At 37.6% G+C, this 21364-nt stretch overlaps 1 protein-coding gene across 2 annotated transcripts; it reads right to left on the bottom strand.

The window, feature by feature from the left end:
- Nucleotides 1–2256: 2256 nt before the first annotated feature.
- LOC121956852 (transmembrane protein 184B-like) lies at nt 2257–20606 on the bottom strand. Of its 2 annotated transcripts, XM_042505255.1 has the most exons (10): nt 20155–20606; nt 15508–15741; nt 11989–12154; nt 9111–9201; nt 8910–8985; nt 7506–7597; nt 6966–7135; nt 6337–6531; nt 5344–5370; nt 2257–4353 (listed from the first exon to the last, which is right to left on the bottom strand). In XM_042505255.1, exons 2-10 carry the CDS (start codon nt 15739–15741, stop codon nt 4124–4126), a joined length of 1281 nt encoding a protein of 426 aa, XP_042361189.1. In that variant the 5' UTR covers nt 20155–20606; the 3' UTR covers nt 2257–4123. The 2 variants fall into 2 exon arrangements, with proteins under 2 accessions (XP_042361189.1, XP_042361191.1); XM_042505257.1 differs by lacking the exon at nt 5344–5370.
- Between the last annotated feature and the right edge of the window lie 758 nt (nt 20607–21364).

Here is a 21364-nt window from a genome sequence, read left to right as displayed (position 1 = left end):
TGGCGAACGGAAGTTACTGTGATTGGCTGGCTGCTCGTGAAAGCCCGCCCTCCAACTATGATTGACAGCCCCATGGTTTCAGTCCTTTTTTAATGTAATAATAATAATAATAATGATAATAATAAATAATTAATATAATAATAATAATAATAATAATAAGAAGAAAGAAGAAGAAGAAGAAGAAGAAGAAGAAAAAATAATAATAAATAATAATTATTTATTTGTTATTTATTACTGTTCATAGATGATCAGAAAGAAAAAAACGAACATCTCTGTTTAATATTAGGTTTATTGAAAAAAAAAAAAAGAAGATATTTCACTTGTCCCTGCTCCTTCTTGGAAATGAAATACTGTCTGCTGACTATTCTGTTCTTTTAGGGTTTGGGGTTTTTTTTTAAAACTTAAATTGATAGTCAAATATTTTAAATGTAAAAAAAAAAAAATCTAAAATCAAAACATGAGAAACTAAAAGCAAGAAATGTATATTTTAGGTTTCATGATGGTGCCCTCCAGTTTTGTATTCACTGGATGGAGTACTATTAGGTAGGTAATTTCTAGCAGAAGTGGGACAAAGTCATTGTTCAGCAAGTCAGAAGTCTTTTTTGGTTGTCAAATTGAGGCTGAAGTCATCCAATTTGTGACTTGTCTGACTTGAGTTTACGTCACGTGCTTGAGTCCACACCTCTTATTTCTAGAGTGTATTTCATAGGAGAAATTATTCTATACTGTCAAAAAACATTACATTGTGTTGCAGTGATGGTGTCTACAACAACCTGTCAGAAATATCTTGTTTGCACTTGTATTTTATTTCCTTTTCAACACCAACAGGAACCAATACAGCATAAAAGCAAGATATTACCAATATACAAATTAAAAAGTGTACAATAGAAATAAAACAGGAGAATGTATGAAAATTAAAATATTAAAGTAAAGCACTATACCAAGCAATGCCATTACAGTCATCATCATGAATGTTTCGCAGTGCTTAGTTGAACTTTATTTACAGCATTCCTCCCTCTCTGGTATAACATTTCCTGGTTAAATATATTCACCCTTGTGATTGACATCCAGCTTTTCAATCACATAGTAACAAAATTATCATTTGACAGTGTTTTTTTTATCAAGATGCTTGATATGCTGTTAACTTGGGGCAGAATAAAAGGCAGTTAATTTAACATTTTAGTCCATGTAACCATAAAAAAATATCCCTTGATTTTTTTCAAAACATTGGGGAGAAGGCAATGAGTAACTTAAAAAATGACCCAGGAATTAATATGAAATTAGTAAAACAGTACAAGGAAATTACCTGAAAATTAGCACAAAAACCCCCTAGCAAACAAAAAACAAACAGGAATGTAAAAAAACAGACCTGAAAAAACTGCTTAAAATTATAACAATTTTGTAAAATAATTTTAAACATATAATTGTTAGAATTAAAAATATAGGGTTGTTTTTTAAAATTTCCCCTAGCTTTTTAAAAATAATTTTCTGAATCTACTAATTTTTTTGTTGCAATTTGCAGGACTTTTCTTGCCCTTTTTTCCCAGGTTTTTTTGTTGTATTTTTTAAGATATTAAACCAATGTCAATCCAGGTTTCTAAGGGTTAACCATATACAGGTTAAGTGGAAAGTCACTTACAAAGGTGATGCATTAATAACTGAGTATAGGGATTAGCACACACTTTTCAAAACTTTGTTCTATCTGTTCTCATAAGAGAATTTTGCTTTTGAGGATGTACATCGATTTGACTGTTAATTTTTGATCCGGACTACATTCATTACTCACGAGGACTTCACTGTGTTTAGCTGCAGTCAACAGACTTGAGTCCCATCTGTAAAAATCGGTTTGGAGTCTGCGCTTAACATAACAAGAGGAAGAAAATGATGATTGCACATTTAGAGGCAGCATTGGGCCTAATGTCACCTGTCAAAAGGACCTATTCAGCTCTTAAATCACTGTGCTCTGCCATCAAACATTTACGATCACGACCACAAGCAGCTTCTACAATGGCCCCTGCTAAAATGCATATTAAACATCAGTTGAAAACGTATGAACAATTAACTCTTATTAATAAGAAACAGAAGATGGCAGGAAGGCCTAAAGGTTCTGACTCCCACGGGGTTTTTTTCTTCCCTCCATCGCTGCCATAGTGTCTTTCTACAGTAAGCGCATCTTGCATACCAAGTTTTAATGTCAATATATTCCTTTTCTAGATGTGAGTCCAGTCTGATTTAAAGGTCCCATATGGTAAAAAGTCAGATTTCCAAGTCTTTTTTTTATTATAAAGCAGGTAAAGGTGCCAAATAAATAGTGTGAAAGTATCAAAAGGCTCAATCCACAGATAAATGCCGACAGTCCGTGCATTTTTTGAGGGTTACAACTCCTAAAAAAAAGACTTGTTTCACTACCGATCCATTCGATGCAATAACATTTCATATGTCTAGAAGAGCCGCACAATTAAATCATTTTATCCCCATTCAAGTTAGCACAGCACTAAACCAGAAATTAGCCTCTCTGCCACTGTTAGTGCACCTGCTCAATTGGCCCCACATTGCAGTACATCCAGGTAATTTCATCCTGCAGAAATCAATCTTTTTTTGGCTTCATGCACCACTGGCAAACTTTCCTAGAAATGAACAAGGGCCTGGGACCAACGCCGTATCCAGTTCTCTTTACAAATCCATAAAGTGTAAATGTGAAAGAACTGACCAATCAGAGCAGACTAGACCTTGTATAAAGGGGGTCTTAAAGAGGCAGGCATAGCATTTTAGACTGGGGGTGAATACAGGTATCTTCAGGCTGACATTATAAGAAATACAGTGTTTTTTGAACATTAAATTGTGTAGACATTTTGTAATAGAAACCCCAAATAAAAGAATAAACCTTAACGTGAGCATAACATGGGACCTTTAAAGCCTTGTTTGCACTGACACATCTTTGCAACGCCTTATCAGTCTGTAGCAACCAAGGTCCTGACGAACTACAGCAGTGATGCCATTACAAACACCACCAGCAGATGCAAGCCTGATCCGTGCTACACGTAATGCCCTTAATTATGGGATTACAATCCGCAACACATCACAGCTGGGCCGGATCTGCGGGGAAGTGTTGCTTCTTCAGTAATCTGTAATCTGCGAGGGTGTTGTCCTTCCGTCAGTTTCCCCTGCCCACGCTTAAAACCTCTGCCACAGCTGTTCCCTCACTGCTCCACAAACGACAATGAACGAGGAGATCCAAGTCAGGCCAACAGAGTCATACAATTACACCTTAGAGTCACTTCTTCATAACAACAAAATGAAAACAAACACGGAATATTTATAACATATCTGGAATAACAAATTTTCCAACAAACTACTCTTTAAATGAGTTATACCTTCAAGGTCGTACAACATTTAAATAAAAAAAAGATTAAATTCTTATATATTAAAACGAAGCCTGGCAATTCAAAGGCTCCTTAGTTTTGCTTGACTATAAATCAATTCTAAATTTTAAGACAGTGTCTTGTCAACTAGAGCACATGGTACTCCCTATATTTGGCAATGTTTCGGTACGAGGCAGAACTGGCAGAGGGGTGAGGAGGAGTTTGGATTGAGAATAGATATAAAAACTAAAAGATGGAGGAGGCCATGTGTTTCAGATGAAGATGGCACTTATTTGCTCTAGCGTACACCTTAAATCTGTCATGTAATTTTTTGCTGAGGAGTTTAAAGTGCAGCATGAGGACTCTATATGCAGGCACGGTTATTTGTACCCATATGATATGGTAGTTCTGTCAGTAATGGCCTCTATGACATCAAAACAAATGACAACTTGACTGGTTAATAAACCTAATGTCTAAACATCTTGACTTTATTTCTTCCAAACTATATTTTTAACATCTCTATACCCATTGTGCCCCCTCTTCTCCTACTCTACCAATTAAAACCTCTCTTTCCTTGTAAAAACACTCTTCTCCCAGTCTGTTAACCACAGTTTCATAATTCTGACATGAATCTTTTTATTGTTTTCTAAATGTAAAAAGAAAAGAAAACTCAATCTTCCTGTAAAGGTGGCAACAAAAGATCTGATTTGTCTCACATGGCTGATACAAACTTAATCTGGGCTACAGGAGTAACGTGAGTCTCAGAACTCGTCGTCAGAGCTGAGCAGCAGGGTTTTTTCGTTGTCCCCGCGGGTGCTGAGGTTGCTGTGGCTGCGGGAAAGGGGTGGCCCCCCGCTTCGCTCCAGTGTGGACTGCTGCGTGTACTGCTGATAAGCTGGGGAGAAGTTATGGATGGCATCCTGGACCATGTCCCCTGGATTCATGGTCTCCTTTAGGCTGCTGGAGATGCTCTTCATGGGGGCACAGCGACCTGGAGAAGAGGTACAGACGTTATTAATAAAGAGATATATGTAATAACTTGATGGAGAGGGAGGGGCATGTGAAAGTGGCAGATGAGTAGAGATGGGGACTGAAACCATATTCTATTGAGGACCCAGTTCTGCTTTTTCTTTGAATTTGAACTTATCAATACTGTTGTAATGTGACATTATATCTTGAGTTGAGTCATGTACTTTTTATGCAATCACACCCAAACTTTGTAACTAATCCCGTAATAGTGATCAAATGTTGAAATCCCAGTTGAGATCAGCAGGATAAGCATGAAATAGCTAAATAAAGGAGGCTGCATAAGGTTGAGGTTGATGTGTTCAAAGTCAGTTCAGTAAAATGACCATTAGGCAAAAGTAAATAAAACGTTATCAAGATGTGTTCAGATGTAACATTAAGAAAAAGAAATTTTAGTTTTTCATGAGAAACTTGTATAATACAGAAATTTGTTTCCCCATAAATATAAGATGGATAGTAGAGATGGAAAAAGCTGCAGATATATTTTTGCCAGTCATGTTTGCCATGTTTATTGAAGGCTACACATTTTTTTTCTGTTCAGAAACAGTCACTTGTTAAGCAATAAACGCAAAACCAGCCTTGGCTTTCCACCAAATAATAGAAAGATATCGACAATGGTATCAATAAAGACTTGGATCGTTAAGGAGTCTCGATAATGGTATCGATATCAAAAAAATTAACGATCCCCATCCCTACAGATGAGTGAGAAAAATACACAAAATACTGAATTCACTGTCTGCAAATTGAACATAAGAAAACAAAACAAGACAGCCACACATTCACAATTTTAAATATATCAACTGAGTTCATGCTGAACTAAAAAAAAGTTAAGTTAAAAGTAATGGACATTTAACCACAAATAAACCCACAAAAAGCAAAGAAAAGCATTGTCATGAAGGAAAACATACAGAACTGAGGAAGATACATACACAAACACAACTAACATCAGACCTACCGTATTGTCCATAGATAGGAAATGAGCCTTTCAGTGCAGCACAGTGAAGAAGAGAGGAAAAGGAAAAAAAAGGAGACAAAGAGAAACAAGGAAGAACAAGAAAGTCAAGTGAAAATGAAGGAAAAGCAGAAGAGAGACACAATTGAAATATATAGAGTAGGGCTGCACTTAATGTCATTTTGTTTTACATTCAAAGCTTCTATTTAGGTTTTCAAATCATGCTTTTAAAGTCTGTTGTCATATTTCATGATGTCCCTAAAATCCTCAATTTGAGTGAAGTTAATCATCACATTAAATGAGGTAGACTTTTCTAGTTAAATTGACTTTCTTGGATGAATAAATGTTAGGTGCTGTTTGAGTGCCCCATTAATACAGGTACATGCTTCCCTTTTAATGCATAAAGCTGAAGAGCAAAAATTTTTTGAGCGTAGTTTCTGAAAAGCTAAATGGCAATAAATTATTGCCTTTAAATTAAATACAATTAAATTAAATTAGAATTTTAGTTATTGGACATGATTGGATCACATAAGTTGGAAAATATCCTTTGCCGCTGCCACTGAATTCAAATTCTATTATGAATCTGTGCACAAATACTGTGTTTCAGCAGAAAGAATAGATACGCAAGAAAACATGCGCAACATTTAAATGCTCATTTAGAATTTAATGTAAATGTTATAAATGAACCTTCAAACTATTCAGTGCAGCCCTAAAAGAGAGCGTCAAAGATAATAAATCAAAGTATAAAAGTTTGGACACAAAGAGTGAGGTAAGAGCAGTTCTGTAAAACTGCAGAAATCAGTCTGTGTCGAGAACCATATCAGAGCAGATAATAATGCACACTATAGCATACAGACTCTCTTTGTTATTATCTGCACAGTTTTCAGATCTCAAAACCAGCCTACACCTTTCATCAGTGTCTTAACTGCAAACTCACGCACGCACTTACACACACATATATGCACGCATACATACATGCACACTCACTTCCCTTACCATATGAGTCCAGTCTTTTATCCATGTAGACCTTGTAAGTGAAGGCATGGCGCAAAGCAACAGCAGCAAAGAACATCTCAATGCAGATGATGAAGTTCTGGTAACCAGCGGCAACTGTTCCCTCGCCCACAGAGAAGTCAGCCGAGCTGATCTGAGGGATGGCTCCGCACTTCTCCAAGATGGCCAGCAGCATCCCTGAATCGTAAAGAGAGAGACAGAGTGAGAAAATGCAAATCATAAACAGAAAATAAGCACAAAAACTGCATTCTGAATCTGTGCATGAGATACTGGAGACCCTAAAACTGAAAAATCCCATTACAAACAGAGAATGAATATCTATTTCCCCCCTTACACACACACACACACACACACACACACACACACACACACACAATGTTACACATAAACATGCATGCCATAATTAAAAAACTTCCTCAAATTTAAGTTATTATGAGTATTATTTCAGCATTTTTCCCATTTTTTTCCCCCATTGTTGTTATGTTCTATACATAAGTTTAATTTTAAATTCTATACGTCAGCTTGTTTTCTTTGATTGTCCTTGGATATTGTGTGTCAAAAAAAGCTGTGTGCACCTGGCTGTTAACAGCTTCAGAAGGTGGTTTTCTCACCTTGCCAAAAGGAGAGGAAGATGACTGATTTGACCATGAAGAACTTGAGCACAGGGTTGTACGGGACAAGCAGTTCTCGTGTAGCAAAGTAGAAGAGGAAGAGAGCGTAGAGCGACAGGCTGACAGAGATGTTGTAGATAATGGTCACGTACAGGTAGCCACTCGCAACGCTAAAGGAGAGAGACGCAGAAAAAAAGACTGTGCTGTAGTGATGACACGCATAGCTAATATCTGAGTGAGGAATCAAAGAAACTGGAATCACTTAAACAATGCATCAAATGGGTAAAACTGCACTCGTCCCTCATTATGGATTAATAAACTGAGTACTGCACGATAGAGATAACGAAAGATTTCATATCTTTTAAAAATGTTCACTCATTAAAAATAGACATTGTCTGCATTCAGAAAGCAGGTTCAACTGAAAAGACTTCAGGGATGAAGTCGCATCTGTTATGATACCAAGTCAGAACACAAGAAATCCCTGCTCAGGGAGATGTCTATGCGATGAATGACAGTGGGTAAGTTGTTGTGGAAACATACTTAAAGTCTCCATCTCTGTATTTCCCGAAGGCCTGAAGAATGACAGTGATCACTGCCATGAGGGGTTTCACCACACAGAACTGCAGAGTTGCCTGAGGAGGCGAGAGTGAGGGAAAGTGAGTGAGAGGAGAGGAAGTAAACATGGTAGGAAAAAAGAGAATAATGTTATCAGGAGAACCAGGTCAGTAAAAATCAGCAATGCAACATGAGCTTGTTTCATTATGTCCCAGAGTCTTCATCAAAGTTTCTAAACTGAGTGTAAAGCTTTTGATAGCAAGCGATTTTCAATGACAAACATATTAAAGGGAAAGTTCTGATCATTTGAAGTGGGGTTGTATGAGGCACTTATCCATAGTCAGTGTAGTATTTACAGTATATGTTGGTCGGTGTGCCCCCAGTTTAGAGGAGTATCAACATGGAAGCTAAGCAATGTACTTCTGTGGATGGGGGCAGCAACTAAACGCATCCTAGGCACCTAAAAAAAATCCATATCAGTCTAATTTTATGCTAGATCTAGACAAATTTTCACCTCTTTAATTTGGTATCATACAACCTTTTATGATTGGGAAGTCGTTATTGGCTTCAGTTCCCAACTCAAGCTCTTGTCAAACCACTAGACCCCATTGAAAAAAACTGTAATTTAAGCTTGATGAACACGGGGGCTGCTGGTCTACCGCTTCCTCGAACAAGTAGTTAGTGTGTGACGTTGTCTGACTTTGGGGAATCTGAACAAACCCTTTTTAATGCTAAAGTTGCACAATAACACCAACAAAATAATTTTTTGAGGCAGCTGTAGACCAGCAGCTGCTCTGTTTAGTGAGCTTAATTTACTATTTTTATCAATGAAGTCTGGCTTTGCAGAGAGCAATATAACAGCTTCCATTTCCCATCAGAAATCACTGCATGACGACAAGGTTAAGATGCAAAAATACTCTAAACATAGCGTACACTTTTTGTGCCAATACTCTTTCATGTTTCTCCAAACTGAGCATGTGCTGACTGACATCTATTGTAGGTGATACACGGACTATGGATAAGTATTTCATATAACCCCAATTCAAAAAGTCAGAACTCTCTTCAATTAAGTATTTATGAATAACACCTTCAAAGAATGACTCAACAAGTGTTAGAAGTGCATCTCATCTGGCAAAGTGTATTTGGGTATCAAAAATTGACATGATAGTTATTTGAATAAGCTCTCTGGAAATGAGTTTTCCTACCATATGGAAATGAATATGGCTATATCATACTGAATTTGTAGTAAAAATGAAACAAAAAAATGTTTAAAACTGATACAATCATGAGAGTGAACAGTTTCTCTTTCTACAAAGCATAACACTAAAAAATAATCATAACACCCTTTGAGTAATATTAAACATTGCACGATATATGAGCCATCTGTACCTGTTTGCAAAACCTGAGGAAACCAATGGAGTACGTCCTTCCCCACAGACAGCAGGTCCCATACACACAGCTTGACCTAAAGTGAAGTGCAGGTTCATACAAGGCAAACATTTTTGGAAAAGTCAGCAGCTATTTTACCATGATTTTTCATACCAAAAAGAAAGAATGGAGGCGAAAAAAGGGGAAGTTGATAACACTTACTCGATGGGTTTCCCTCTGATCTCAGCCATGATGGCGCTCTCTCCTCCCAGATACTCATAACACAGACTCAGAAAGTTGTAGATGACAAAGGCTGAAGGGTGTCACACAGAAATAAGGAGATTTTTTTTAGTCTGCACATTCGTGTCTGTAAAATCACTCCAACACTCTATCAACCAGCCATAATAAATGTACATTTGTGGGTTTGGTAATACTGGATGTAGTGCTGGGCAAGATCATAATAGTTTTAGGCTATATATATACATATATATATATATATATATATATACATCATCTATATATAGATGATGTAAACAAAATAAACAAGCATTATAGAAAACAATGGATTTCTTTTTAGCGTCAGACGACAATAATTTCATCATATTGCACAGCCCTAACTGGATGTTTCTTACAGACTCAAATATCATACTGATGCATGGTAGTTAAAGCACCAGTCAGTTGGTTATACAGTGTTGTCAGCATTTGATGTAACTGTCATAATTACAGTAATGTTTTGTTGGTTTTGTTTCAAAACTGCTGAGCTTGTCATCTCATGGCAGAAAGGTGATTCACCCCTGTCAGCAGGCTTAGAAATGATTGGGTACTGCTGTGTGTGAGCTATAAGCGAAAGCATAATTGTAAGGTATAGTTCCTGACTGCTGAGAACAGGAGAAAAGCCCTGTGATAATGGGACGCTTGTTGAAACATTGCTGAAGAAAGCAAACTACTGAAAAAAGTCATGGTTGTGTCACACTGCCACACAATAGTGTCACATAATACGAATGAGTCAGATAAACAATACAGATCTTACAGTAAAGTAAGTAAAGTAAACGGCACACCTTTAAGGCTTTGGTATTCACTTATGTAATGTGTTACAAAACTACTGCTAGTAAGGATAAAGTCACATTCATGTGGTGTTTTATATCATCCTTCCACAGCATTGCAGGCCTAAATGTGAAGCTACAGCAGATGGGTCTTAATCTCTTTATGTTCTATCCTCTGGACACATCTGATACAAAATCAATGCAGCCAGCTACACTGATTGCTTTTGATGTAACCATGGATGGTGCTAATTAAAGGGATCTAATATCCTTTTTCTTATTTTCTGTCACATGTATGATTTTACAATGTCAGGTGGTCATATTTAATGTGGCCAAAGTTTCAAATAATGACGTAAATGTATGTGGAAGTAATCCCAGACTGTTCTTAATACTCTGTTTCATTACATTTTTTTATAAACCTTTGGCTACAAGATGATGTCAGATCATGACAGATTTCCTTATATGGTCATATCCTCCAGGCACTTAACTTCAAGTGTTTACATTACATACCCCTGCTGCATGCAGCTACATGCTAACATCAGGGAAACATGTAATCTTGTCTCGTTGTTAATTTCTCACCAATATCGGACCAGATTCCTGCTGGAACATGTATGATTGTGTTAAGATCCTTTACTGTAAATTTTTAATGTGAGATAGTGCAACTTAACACAGTCATTCCCTGGATGCAAGTGCACCACCACATGTAGCTATATGCTGACATCAGAGCAACAACTAATCTTGGTTGCTGATGTTGTAGATTTCACCCCAATTTCAGATCAGATTCCTGCTGGAACATGTTTGTTTGTGTTAAGATCATTTATAGGTGATCTTTCATGGTAGAAAGTGGTGCTATTCACCGTTGCAATCATTACTCTGACTGCAATGATGGTGTAGAGGCACTGACATATAGAGGACCCCAGAAACACTGATCAATCAGATTTAACTGGACTTTTTCTGGAAGTGGGCTTAAGGAGCCGGACAGAGGGCGAATATAGATGTTCTAGCACAAAAGTATGAGGAAAATAATGTCTTTTGGAAATTAAAGCATGTAAACACGTTCTCATAGAAACCTTAAATGCAAGTATGAACCTGGAAATAAGAAAAATAGGTCCTTTTTAATAAATGCAATGGTAATCACAACCTGCTCTGGCACATTTTGTTGAGAAGTAAAAATTTAAATAAACCTGACTGGACTGCATACTAATCCCAGTAATTGGTGGTCCTGAGAGAGCAGAATGTTTTTGCATTTGCTGCCCCAGGTGTTCTCAGGCTAATTTAAGGGTAACCCACAGACACCAGCTCCCCACTGCCTCGGCTCTCTTTACTGTTTAAACTGGCTGAGTTTAAAAGTAAGATCGCAGCACACCAACAAGCTACTGCCAGAACTCAGTCAGCAGCACAGTGCTGGCTTTGTTAATGTTGCATACATACATACACATATAGTATTTTTTAACTCTAAAGTGTTCTTTTGCTGCTTTTATCTTGAAAGCAGCTGGCAGACAAAAATAATTTTAAAAAAGTATTTTGAGAGCAGGTTTATTCCAATCACACACAATGGAATAACAAATGGAAATTTCAATTAAAATAACCATAGTATACTTTGTTCAATAAATCATTTTTAAAACCTGCATGGACACTGCAAGAAATTCCAGTGACAGTAGATGACTTACAGTCTGGTAACATAAAGAACGAGCTTAAGATTTATCTGCACACAAGTGAGATGCTTTTTAAAAACCTTCTCAAGGATTTGCTCGTTTTCATACAGTTGCTAGGAAACAGGTCTCCCCTCCCCTGCAATCCCTAGGGGCCACAAAGACATGAGGACAAAGATGGCAACCTTTGTAAGTGAAGACACTACAAAGGCCATCTGCCACTGGGGTATCGCCACACATAAATTCTCATACCCCTATTTCTACTGGGAGTAAAAAGACACATCACAAAACACTCGCTCCCACTGCTATTCTGCCGTTTGCATGCCAAATACTGCAGCATATAATCCAGCCTGCAGCATAAAATGCTCGTGTAGCAGCTCATTGCACAGCGCTTCTCAATCCACTCACCTTCGTAGCAGTCTCGAACTGTGTCAAAGTACACATAATACTCCTCATTGGTGAAGAAAAGAAGGCTGAGCCATGAGTCAAAGGCATAGATGGGGACTATGAAGAGGATCCGCACTATGTGCCTCTGTTCATTTGGAGAGCTGTAGTAACGCAGGTGCATGTAAATCTGAAAGAAACGAGAAAGGGAAAAGGTCTATAATATTTGTACAATACTCCAATGAAAGGAACAATTATTCAACAAGCTATTTGAAATAACTTAAAACAAAAGTGTGCTTATTACTTATGCTTTAACAAGTGAATCATAAATATCCGTGTTATCACAACAGAAGTCACACAACATCACTTAATGGAAATGCAGTTGTTTTTAATGACGTTTTAAAAATACTGCATATGTTTTTATGCAAATTTGTAATGGAAACCCACCTATAGTTGCTGTTTTATTTTAGTTTTTTTGCACTACCTCAGACAACATAAAAATATTGTTGTCCGCGATAGCTCACAGTAAGCTTACTGGTGTTTTTTGCACTACTTGAGGCAACTTAAAAATGACATTTTTTATGCATTTTAATTTTATGCAACCCCCCTGAGGAATCAAAAATAGTTTCTTTCTTTGTATTGGTATCAAGATAGAAATTCCAGTATTGTGACAACCCTCATGCTTACAAAAACTGTTGTACCATAGATTATTTTTACATGAAACAGCAACACATACTGTATTTGCCACATTAAAAAAACAGACAGAAACTGTGGGTGGACTATTCCTCAGCTTCCTCTAACTAATTGCTACGTCATGAAAGATGTATATGTGTTTTCATCAGGCTCTTGGCTGTCAGTACGGGTCAGAATATAGTATACTGCATTGGAGTACAGTGTTTCTGTAAGGTGTGTGTTGTGTGCAAGCACTGACACACAGGGTTGTTTCTCGTAACTGATACTGGGCTTTTTATCACTCCTATTGCCTTTTGTCACCAGCACCTCTGTCTGCTCCATCCGGCTCCTTTCCACTTACACAATGTCCAACATATCACCTTTCCTGCTCTGTAAACAGACACACACCTTTGGTAAAATAATAAACAGTGGGTGACAATACACCAAGCGAGACGGTGCACTCCGCTCACAGGGCTTGTTGCTAGGTGACCCTCCTCCACGCACACACATCCATCCCCTATTCTTTCATGTTGAAGTCGAGCTGGGAGCACCTGTTGCCAGAGTGACAGAGTGCTCTTCTTTAAGCCGGTATGTGACGAACAATGAAGGACAAATCGTTAACCTAAGCCTCGAGGTACAAGAGATCTCCCCTTAAATAAAAGGGACGCTTACTGAATACCTCACTGTAACATGAGGGCTGATGAACTGACGCAAACAGCCTCTATGCACTACAATGCACTAATCTGCACCACTAACACCTAAATTTAAAAAAAAAAAAAAAAAACTTCTCTTAACTTTCAAAACACAGGAGACTGTGTCACTTTTCATCTTTATTTTCCCCTAGTTTTTCCTCAGATCATCCACTCCTACTTGCTATATTCTAAACCTAATGTAGATCCTTCAACCGGCTACAGACAAGCAGCACTTAAGGCAGCACACGCTGTTAGTTTCAGGGGGCATAGACAACCTCAGTTGATCAATCTTGCACTACCCGGCTTGCTGGTGGCCTAGGCATTGCCACATTTCTGGTTCGATCAGCCAGGGACTAGGCATGGGACGATCTGAAAATTTCATGTCAAGATTATAAAAATGATTGCAATTTATAAAATTATCCCGATAATAATCAATATATGTTTAAAAGTCTTAAGATGCTGCTAAAATATGCCTGACTTTTTGTTTGTGTTTTTTGAGATTGGTGCAAATGTAGCCTATTTTGGCAGTCTCTTTTACTGTTGGCTGCACAGTATACTGTTAAGGTGCTATTGAACCCAATAATCACAAATGTCCTGGTAGTGGACTTATTGTGGGTGTATTTTATCAATTTTATGTAATAAAATCATATATCGTCCCATCCCTACCAGACCTTTCGTTAAACATCATTCCTCATCTTTCCTACTCATTTCCTGTCATCTCTCTAATGTTGGCCTTAATGTTGTCCTCCTCGGCTGAGCTGTAACATTAGCTAGCTCAGTTGTACTAGGTGAGCTAGCAGTAGAAGCATTCCTCTTGCACAAAAAATGCATCTCTTTACAGATTGATAGAGGATAGTGATGCACAGGGCATATGGTCTGTTTGAAAACTGTCACAAAAGTTCAATTTTTTTAACATACTTGAGGCAAATTACACACAAAAAAACAGAAGGATGAGTTTAACAAACTGGAGATCACAGAGGTCCCTGTAGGGATGAACAAACTTCCAGTTGACTTACTTGCATACACACAGCTATGTGGAAACAAGGCATAAGAGGAACTACTTATTCTGATGGTAGACTTCCCTAAAAAAAGTACAGCTGATCCAGCTTTTGTCATTCATAAGGATTTGGTTAATAAAAACTGTCTCATTCCATTCATACAAGTGTGAAATGTGCATGAAGAATAAATATCCCAGTGTAAGTGCTCAATTTAAGCCAATGTGCAACAACTAGCATGGAATAGCTACATGGAAAATCTGTCAGTATTTGGAAGAAGCCTTCTCCCCACAGGATGTGAAACTTTGTGAGTGCATACATGTGTTTAGTGTGTGAGCATGCATATACAGAGCCATACAGGGGCTCATGGAAAAATGCTCCTGGGTGTGAATGTAACAGTTTTTTTTTCTTTGCTTTTGGTGAAAAGGAGCTACTTGTACTCAACAAACCTACCTTCAGTGTGTGAGGGTTAAAAATAGGAAGAACAGTGGGTAGACTCATCATGAGAAAGACACATCCATACTAATGGGTTTTGTTTTTAAACAAATATGATCATTTTAGCACTGTTTCAGAAATAATCTCAGTCCATACTAACACGTCTGAATACAAAAATCCCATGACCATTCACACACACTGGACATGTTCTTGTTGGCGTAAACAGGAAGCAGATTGTCCATTCTGCGTTTGGTTGATAAGTGACAGAAAATACTACGGAGATGGCGAAATCTAAGACCAGCCTGCTAATAGAGCAGCATAAATAAATAAAAAATGTCATTAATTTCCACAAGACCACAGCATTGCACATCTATTGCACGTCTGTCTGTCCTGGAAGAGGGATCCCTCCTCAGTCGCTCTTCCTGAGATTTCTTCCATTTTTTTCCCGTTACAGTTTTTTTGGAGAGTTTTTCCTTGGACGATGTGAGGGTCTTAGAGCAAACTGTGTTTTGTGATAATGGGCTTTATAAATAAAATTGACTTGCCTTGACTTGGCAATGGGTTGTCTGACTGCATGTTTCCAACAAAAAATCTTGACTCTAACTTAACATCCTAGGTCATATTTTACCTTCTTCTTTATGTTAATGAACAAAATAGCTGCTGAAACAGAACCTGAAACCTTGAAGTCATAAGTTTAGTGATCAGACCACTAGATCATCTGCAACCACAAAATGTCATGCTCTTCTTACCTGGTGGCATGTGATCAGAAGAGCCGTCCACACGAAAAAACCTGATATCGTTTGGGCAGTGGAGGTCATGAGGAAAATTGGCTCTTCTGCTGTGACCACTGGGGCTTCTGGTACCCAGGAAGTGTTGGATTGTTGTGGAGCCACCGTGGCTGGGGGCCCTGGGGCAATGCCAACAGGAGAGTCATTCCCCAAGCTCCCTGAGAGGGTGATGTCTCGCCGCCACAGTTGACCCATCTGTATTAACAAAGGGTGGATATAAGATTTAATCAAAGAAGATGCTCCTTAGGTGGTGCAAGATAATTTACCTTAGACATATTGAATAAGCAGCAGCCTATGAGAAATATCAAGTAGCTGCACAACCAGACATTCCAAAGCCTGAATGAATCACTGCAATGTGTAAATGTATCTCAACAGGCCTGCACAGTCTAAGACCTAAATCTCAAGCCAACATCCGCTGATGTTAGAATGTGAAAACAGAAAAAGATACAGAGCAGAGCAAAGTAGGACACTGCACAGATCCACAGTGCAAAAGAGACAGCGTGGATAGACAAATGAAGCGAGATCAAAACAGAAGGAGTGAGGAGGCATAAGGTGGGTGGGTGAGGAGAGGCTGTTAAAAAAGCGTAAAAACCACACACACCAACACATGGGGGTGGGGGGATCAGTCAAACACAACAAATCAGTGTGACAGCAATGAGCTGAGGGCTGCTGACCCAATTTCTCCCCCTTTTTCTCTGTGCTCTGCTGAGGAATGAGGAAGTATTGTGTAGCTGGAAATGACGCCAAACACAGACATATTTCTTTAGAATAATGAAACACCTTTACACAAATTAGTACCAAAGTTCAGGCTCCAGCGACGGAGCTAAAAGAGTAAAACGATAATGTAACCTCATCCATATGCATATTCTCTATGTGGATAAAGGTGTTCTTCTCAGTTTCTATTCTACTCTACAAATCTGTTTAATGAAAAGATAGGCATGATTATATCACGGCCGCATTCACAAAGCTTCCCAGTACAAAGCTCCTGGTGACCAAATTCTTGGAATTATGACGTTTTATAAGAATTTAGCCTCACAGTTACAAGTACATCCTGGTAAAGTTAGAAAAAAATGTTCACAAAGCATGTTGGCCCGTAAGAGATCTCTGAAGATGAAAAACTGTTCGGGTGGAGAGGAGGAGTTTCAGGGGAAAGAGGTGGAAAGACAAAGAAATAAGAGAAGTCTTCTCAAAATGCTCAATGACAGTGAGTTATGAAATGCTACAGATTAGATCGTGCAGAGATAATGTTTGTGGTCGATCTCATTCGAGATAAGCACACATTTCCAAACCACGCAATAATGTTGCAATGCCAGAAATGAAAAATGCATCTGGAAAAATGCAACAGTGCAGCACTAAGCGGGTTTTCATTAAAGATTTGCGCAAAACTTAAGCAATGCACTGAAATGTCTATAAAACACAATTACAAGATGACTGCATTTCAACTGAATGATGTTATGCGACTTCTCCTCATGCGATAACATTCAAAGAAGCATGGCGATGTATGTTCAAAAAATTGCCAGGTTTATTTCTATTTCAGCTACTGCATTTGCCATCATTATTTCTAATCGAAGGTGATGTAGGTATGTTATGCGAGCGATAATGGAAAGGCAAACCCCTTACATGTGGGAGCAGCCACATATGAGGGATTTCTATGAGGTGATAGTCCACGATTTCACAGAGGAATTGTCGATTAAAAACTTCTGGATGATCTGCTTAGCTTTTGAAGAGTTATATGATGCAATAACACCTCTTGTAGCACCTGCTGCTGCTGCACCTCATGCGAGCGTAAAAAACCTTTGTGAAATAAATGGGAGTTGTTGTTTTGTTTTTTTTAAATTGACATTCAGCGTGGTTTATAATCCCCATTTACAGGTGTGCAATTTTTGGATTAATGGAACCCCGCCTACTGAATCTGATAACTTTTTCCAGTGTTGAGCAGCTTGAAGTATCATGTTTGTGCCTCACTTTCTCTTAGCATTCATTGCCACACAGCTCAGCCAACTGTGCAGAGCTGCACAATCCAAACGCCACTGAATACTTCATTGGGTTTGTACTTATCAATCATAATATTTACACTGCCTTGTGCCACGTGAACAGAATGGAAAGATATCACTTCTACTGGAAAACACCCATGTCCAAATTTTCAAAAATGATTTCTAAGAAGTGAAAACAAAACAAAAAGTGTGCATCACATAATTACCCAGCACTAATTTGGACTAATAAAAAACACAAAACTTGCCAAACTGGAGCTTGCAACATCAAAAGCATCCAGAAAGATGCTCCATGTGCCATCGCCACCACCCGCATGATCAAATTAATGCAGATCTGTCATCTCTCTCTAAATACACCAGTCTCTTGGTGTGGATTCTAGAAAGGCAATAATCTAATCATTCACAGAGAAAACTAATTTCACAATGACTTTCAAACCCCCTGTGTACCTGCTAAATATAGGCTGGCGCCCAATGTGGTTATGGATGAGTCATGCTACTTGCCAAAGCCCCAATCAGCTTGTGGCAATGCAGTAACTAGAGAGACGTCAGTCTGTCACACACAACACAATACGTTTAAAGGTCCAGTGTGTAGCATTTAGAGGCGAATATTGGCAGTAATAGGATTTAAAATTCATAACTATGTTTTTATGAGTGTATAACCATCTGAAAATAAGAACTGTTGTGTATTTATTACTTTGGAATGAGCTTTTTATATCTTCATAGGTAGCAGGTCCTCTTTCACAGAGTCGGCTATGCTGCTATTAGCCCAGAACAGACAAACCAAACACCGCTCTGGAAAAGGCCATTTGCGTTTTCACCTTAAACTACTAAGCCAAAGAAACATCAGCAACATTGCTTTCTGCTTACCTGGACAGTTTTGGGAAAGAAATACCAGATTGAGAATTCACTTCTTTGTTTTTTAAATTGGTGTAACTTATGGATGGGCAGTATATTAATTTTTTATCATTTATTTTATCTTATTTATTACAAAGTCATTACTTGGTCAAACTTCTTGCACAAAGATTTTTGACAAAGCTGATAAATTTGACAGTTTGACTTTCGGTAACAGAAATGCAGACTATTTAACAGCTGTGTCCAAACACATGAAATATACTGCAACTGTGGGAAGATTGTGGTATCTTTCTGCCACATCGCCTAGCCTGATGGAAATCACCTAATACCTCAAAATATGGAGCACACTTGAACAGTGTTCATTGCAAACAAGCAATACCATTGATCACAAGCTCCAGCTAAATTCTATATCTATAAACAACATTTTTTAGGATCATACTCCTCTTTTTATATTGTCTTGACTGATTTCAACTTAACGCTTTCCGCTCTTGCTCTTACAAATAACAAAAAAGTAAAAGATTTTTATACTATTACAAAATTGTATTTGTCAAAACCCCCTGATGTGATATGAATATGAATTATTTTTATTTGCTTGCTTTTGTTTCTGTCTGTCTATTCTTTTTTAAAGATTCTTATTTATTCATGTATTGATAATTATTTATTATTATTTTTTATGTCCTCTATAGAATGTCAGTTATCTGTGCATTCAAGTTTGTTTTCGTTTGCCTGACATATTTTTGTTAAATAAAGCTGTGGAGAGAAAAAAATCACTAGCTCCAGCTTGCACCTTACAAAAACAGAGCTCTGTGCTTCCCGCTGGGTCACAGACAAGAGAAAGGCAACCAGTCAGTCCTGCTGACTGCACCCCTGGGTAGGTTTCAAAACATGCATTGTACTTTGACCTCAATCCAATCAGCTGTCTTTGTGACAGACCATCATACTGTATGTCCTTAGGCAAAGGCTGGGACAGCTGCCTGAAACATATAGTAAAGTATCCAGCCACTGAGGTTGTCTTCAATCAAACAGATTCACTAAGGACCACAGGGCTACTTAACAGTGACCACAACTCATTTCAATTGTTCTGGGTGTAGCGAGAACAAACCCCACAAAGAAAGAGGGGGCAGGTTCCCCAGCTGCTAACCTTCACAACAGTTTAAACATATCAGCGCTGTTTTCTGGAGGAAACTTTTTTTTAAGACCATAAACATACAAACCAACAAAAGAATAATGCATAAAACAACAGTCAATTCTTATTACATGTTCAAAAAGGAGTGAGAATAAGTGTGAATATATCTAATCCCACACCCTTTCCATTATTCATTAGTTAATAATTCTGCATATGCTTCCTTATTTAAACGTATATGAATACATAAATAGATATGAGATATATACTCACACAGACATGTATACATACATAAACATACAAATATATATCATTTGTAACCAAATATGTCCTGCAAAATATGATTTAATTTATAAACCATGGATATATATATATATTATAACTCTTATGTTGATTTATTTTGTCTTCTATAAACATGTAATATTACCATACTTACATTGTTATAGTAATTTAAGTATGTATTCTCAATAGATATATACATACATAGATGACATCATGTTTAATGAAAATCCATCGGGGGCAATATTTACCTGCGTATTTATGATTTCGATCATATGTTAACAGTCTACGAGTGCACAAAAACACGCTAAAGTGAGAAAAAGATGGTGTTTAGTGATGACTCCATCCTGCTGTTTTACTTACCTCCACTGCAGTTGTTTGATCTGCGCTGGTTTCAATCAAAGCATCAATTTAGCTCATCATCTCAACCCTTTTGGAGCAGACAAAGTTAATTGGCCAACGTTCACAGGGAAGCCAGCCACTTATCTAATCGCTGCATTGTCGTTTGAACCCCAGAAACTTGCCTCTTTCTTTAGAAATAAAGCTTCAAGTGTCGGCAGCTGAGCGTTATATCTACGCTGCTAGCTAACGTTAGCTAGCCCTCCTAGCCTGGAGCTAGCTTGTTGTTGCTTCTCGCTGTAAAGTCAAAACAAAGCAAAGAAATGTAACGCGCCTATGAGAAGCGAATTACGCAGTTACACCAAGAAAATATTTTAAATGGCTGGTTTTATCTCGTCATTTCGCGTCCAGAGGTGATGAAGTAGGGACCGTTATTTCGTCCACATCACCACCAGCAGTTCACTGAACCAACAGCAGCTGCCACTGAAAACTCTGCTGTTGGCGCATGCGCAGTCACGGTTTCATTTTCCTTGGTCTCTGCTGTTTACAATGATGTAACTTTGTACAAACTGTAGTCAATGGTGGAGAAAGTATTCAGTTCCTTCACTTAGGTAAAAGTACCAATTCCACACTGTGAATATACTCTGGTACGAGTAAAAGAGCTGCATTACAAATCTTACAAAAGTAAAAGTAAGTAAGTGTAAACAGGAAAATGTAAAGTACAAAAAGTACAGGTACCCAATTTAGGAAAAACTAAAAAAATATCCCCCCACATTTGAGTGTTTAAAAAAAAAAAGGACAAAAAAAAAAAAAAAAAGAAAATAACCTAAATGTTGATTAAAATAACTGCCAAAGTACCCATTACAGAAAAATAAAACACAAATTTAAAAAAAGAAAATGACTTACATTTTTATTAAAATAGTTGCCAAATTATCCAATTCAGAACTAAACCTGACAGATAATGTACTGAAGTAAAAAAAGTACAATATTTCCCTCTGAAATGTAGTGGACTGAAATTATAAAGTGGAAAGGAAAGACTCAAGTAAAGTACAAGTACCTCAGTTTTGTATTATTTTTGTACAATCTTTTTTGTTGATGTTTTAAATCAGAAGTTAAATACAAAATAGTCATTAGTTTGTCATTATTTAATATAAATGTTAATTTTCATTTGTGCTTTAGTTTTTGTCTGCTCATTTGTTTTTTTTGTGTATGTATTTCTGTAAATTAACTCACT

The sequence above is a fragment of the Plectropomus leopardus genome, chromosome 17 (genome assembly GCF_008729295.1).
Source record: "Plectropomus leopardus isolate mb chromosome 17, YSFRI_Pleo_2.0, whole genome shotgun sequence".
NCBI classification, from domain to species: domain Eukaryota; kingdom Metazoa; phylum Chordata; class Actinopteri; order Perciformes; family Serranidae; genus Plectropomus; species Plectropomus leopardus.
This window is presented reverse-complemented; position numbering and strand designations above follow the sequence as displayed.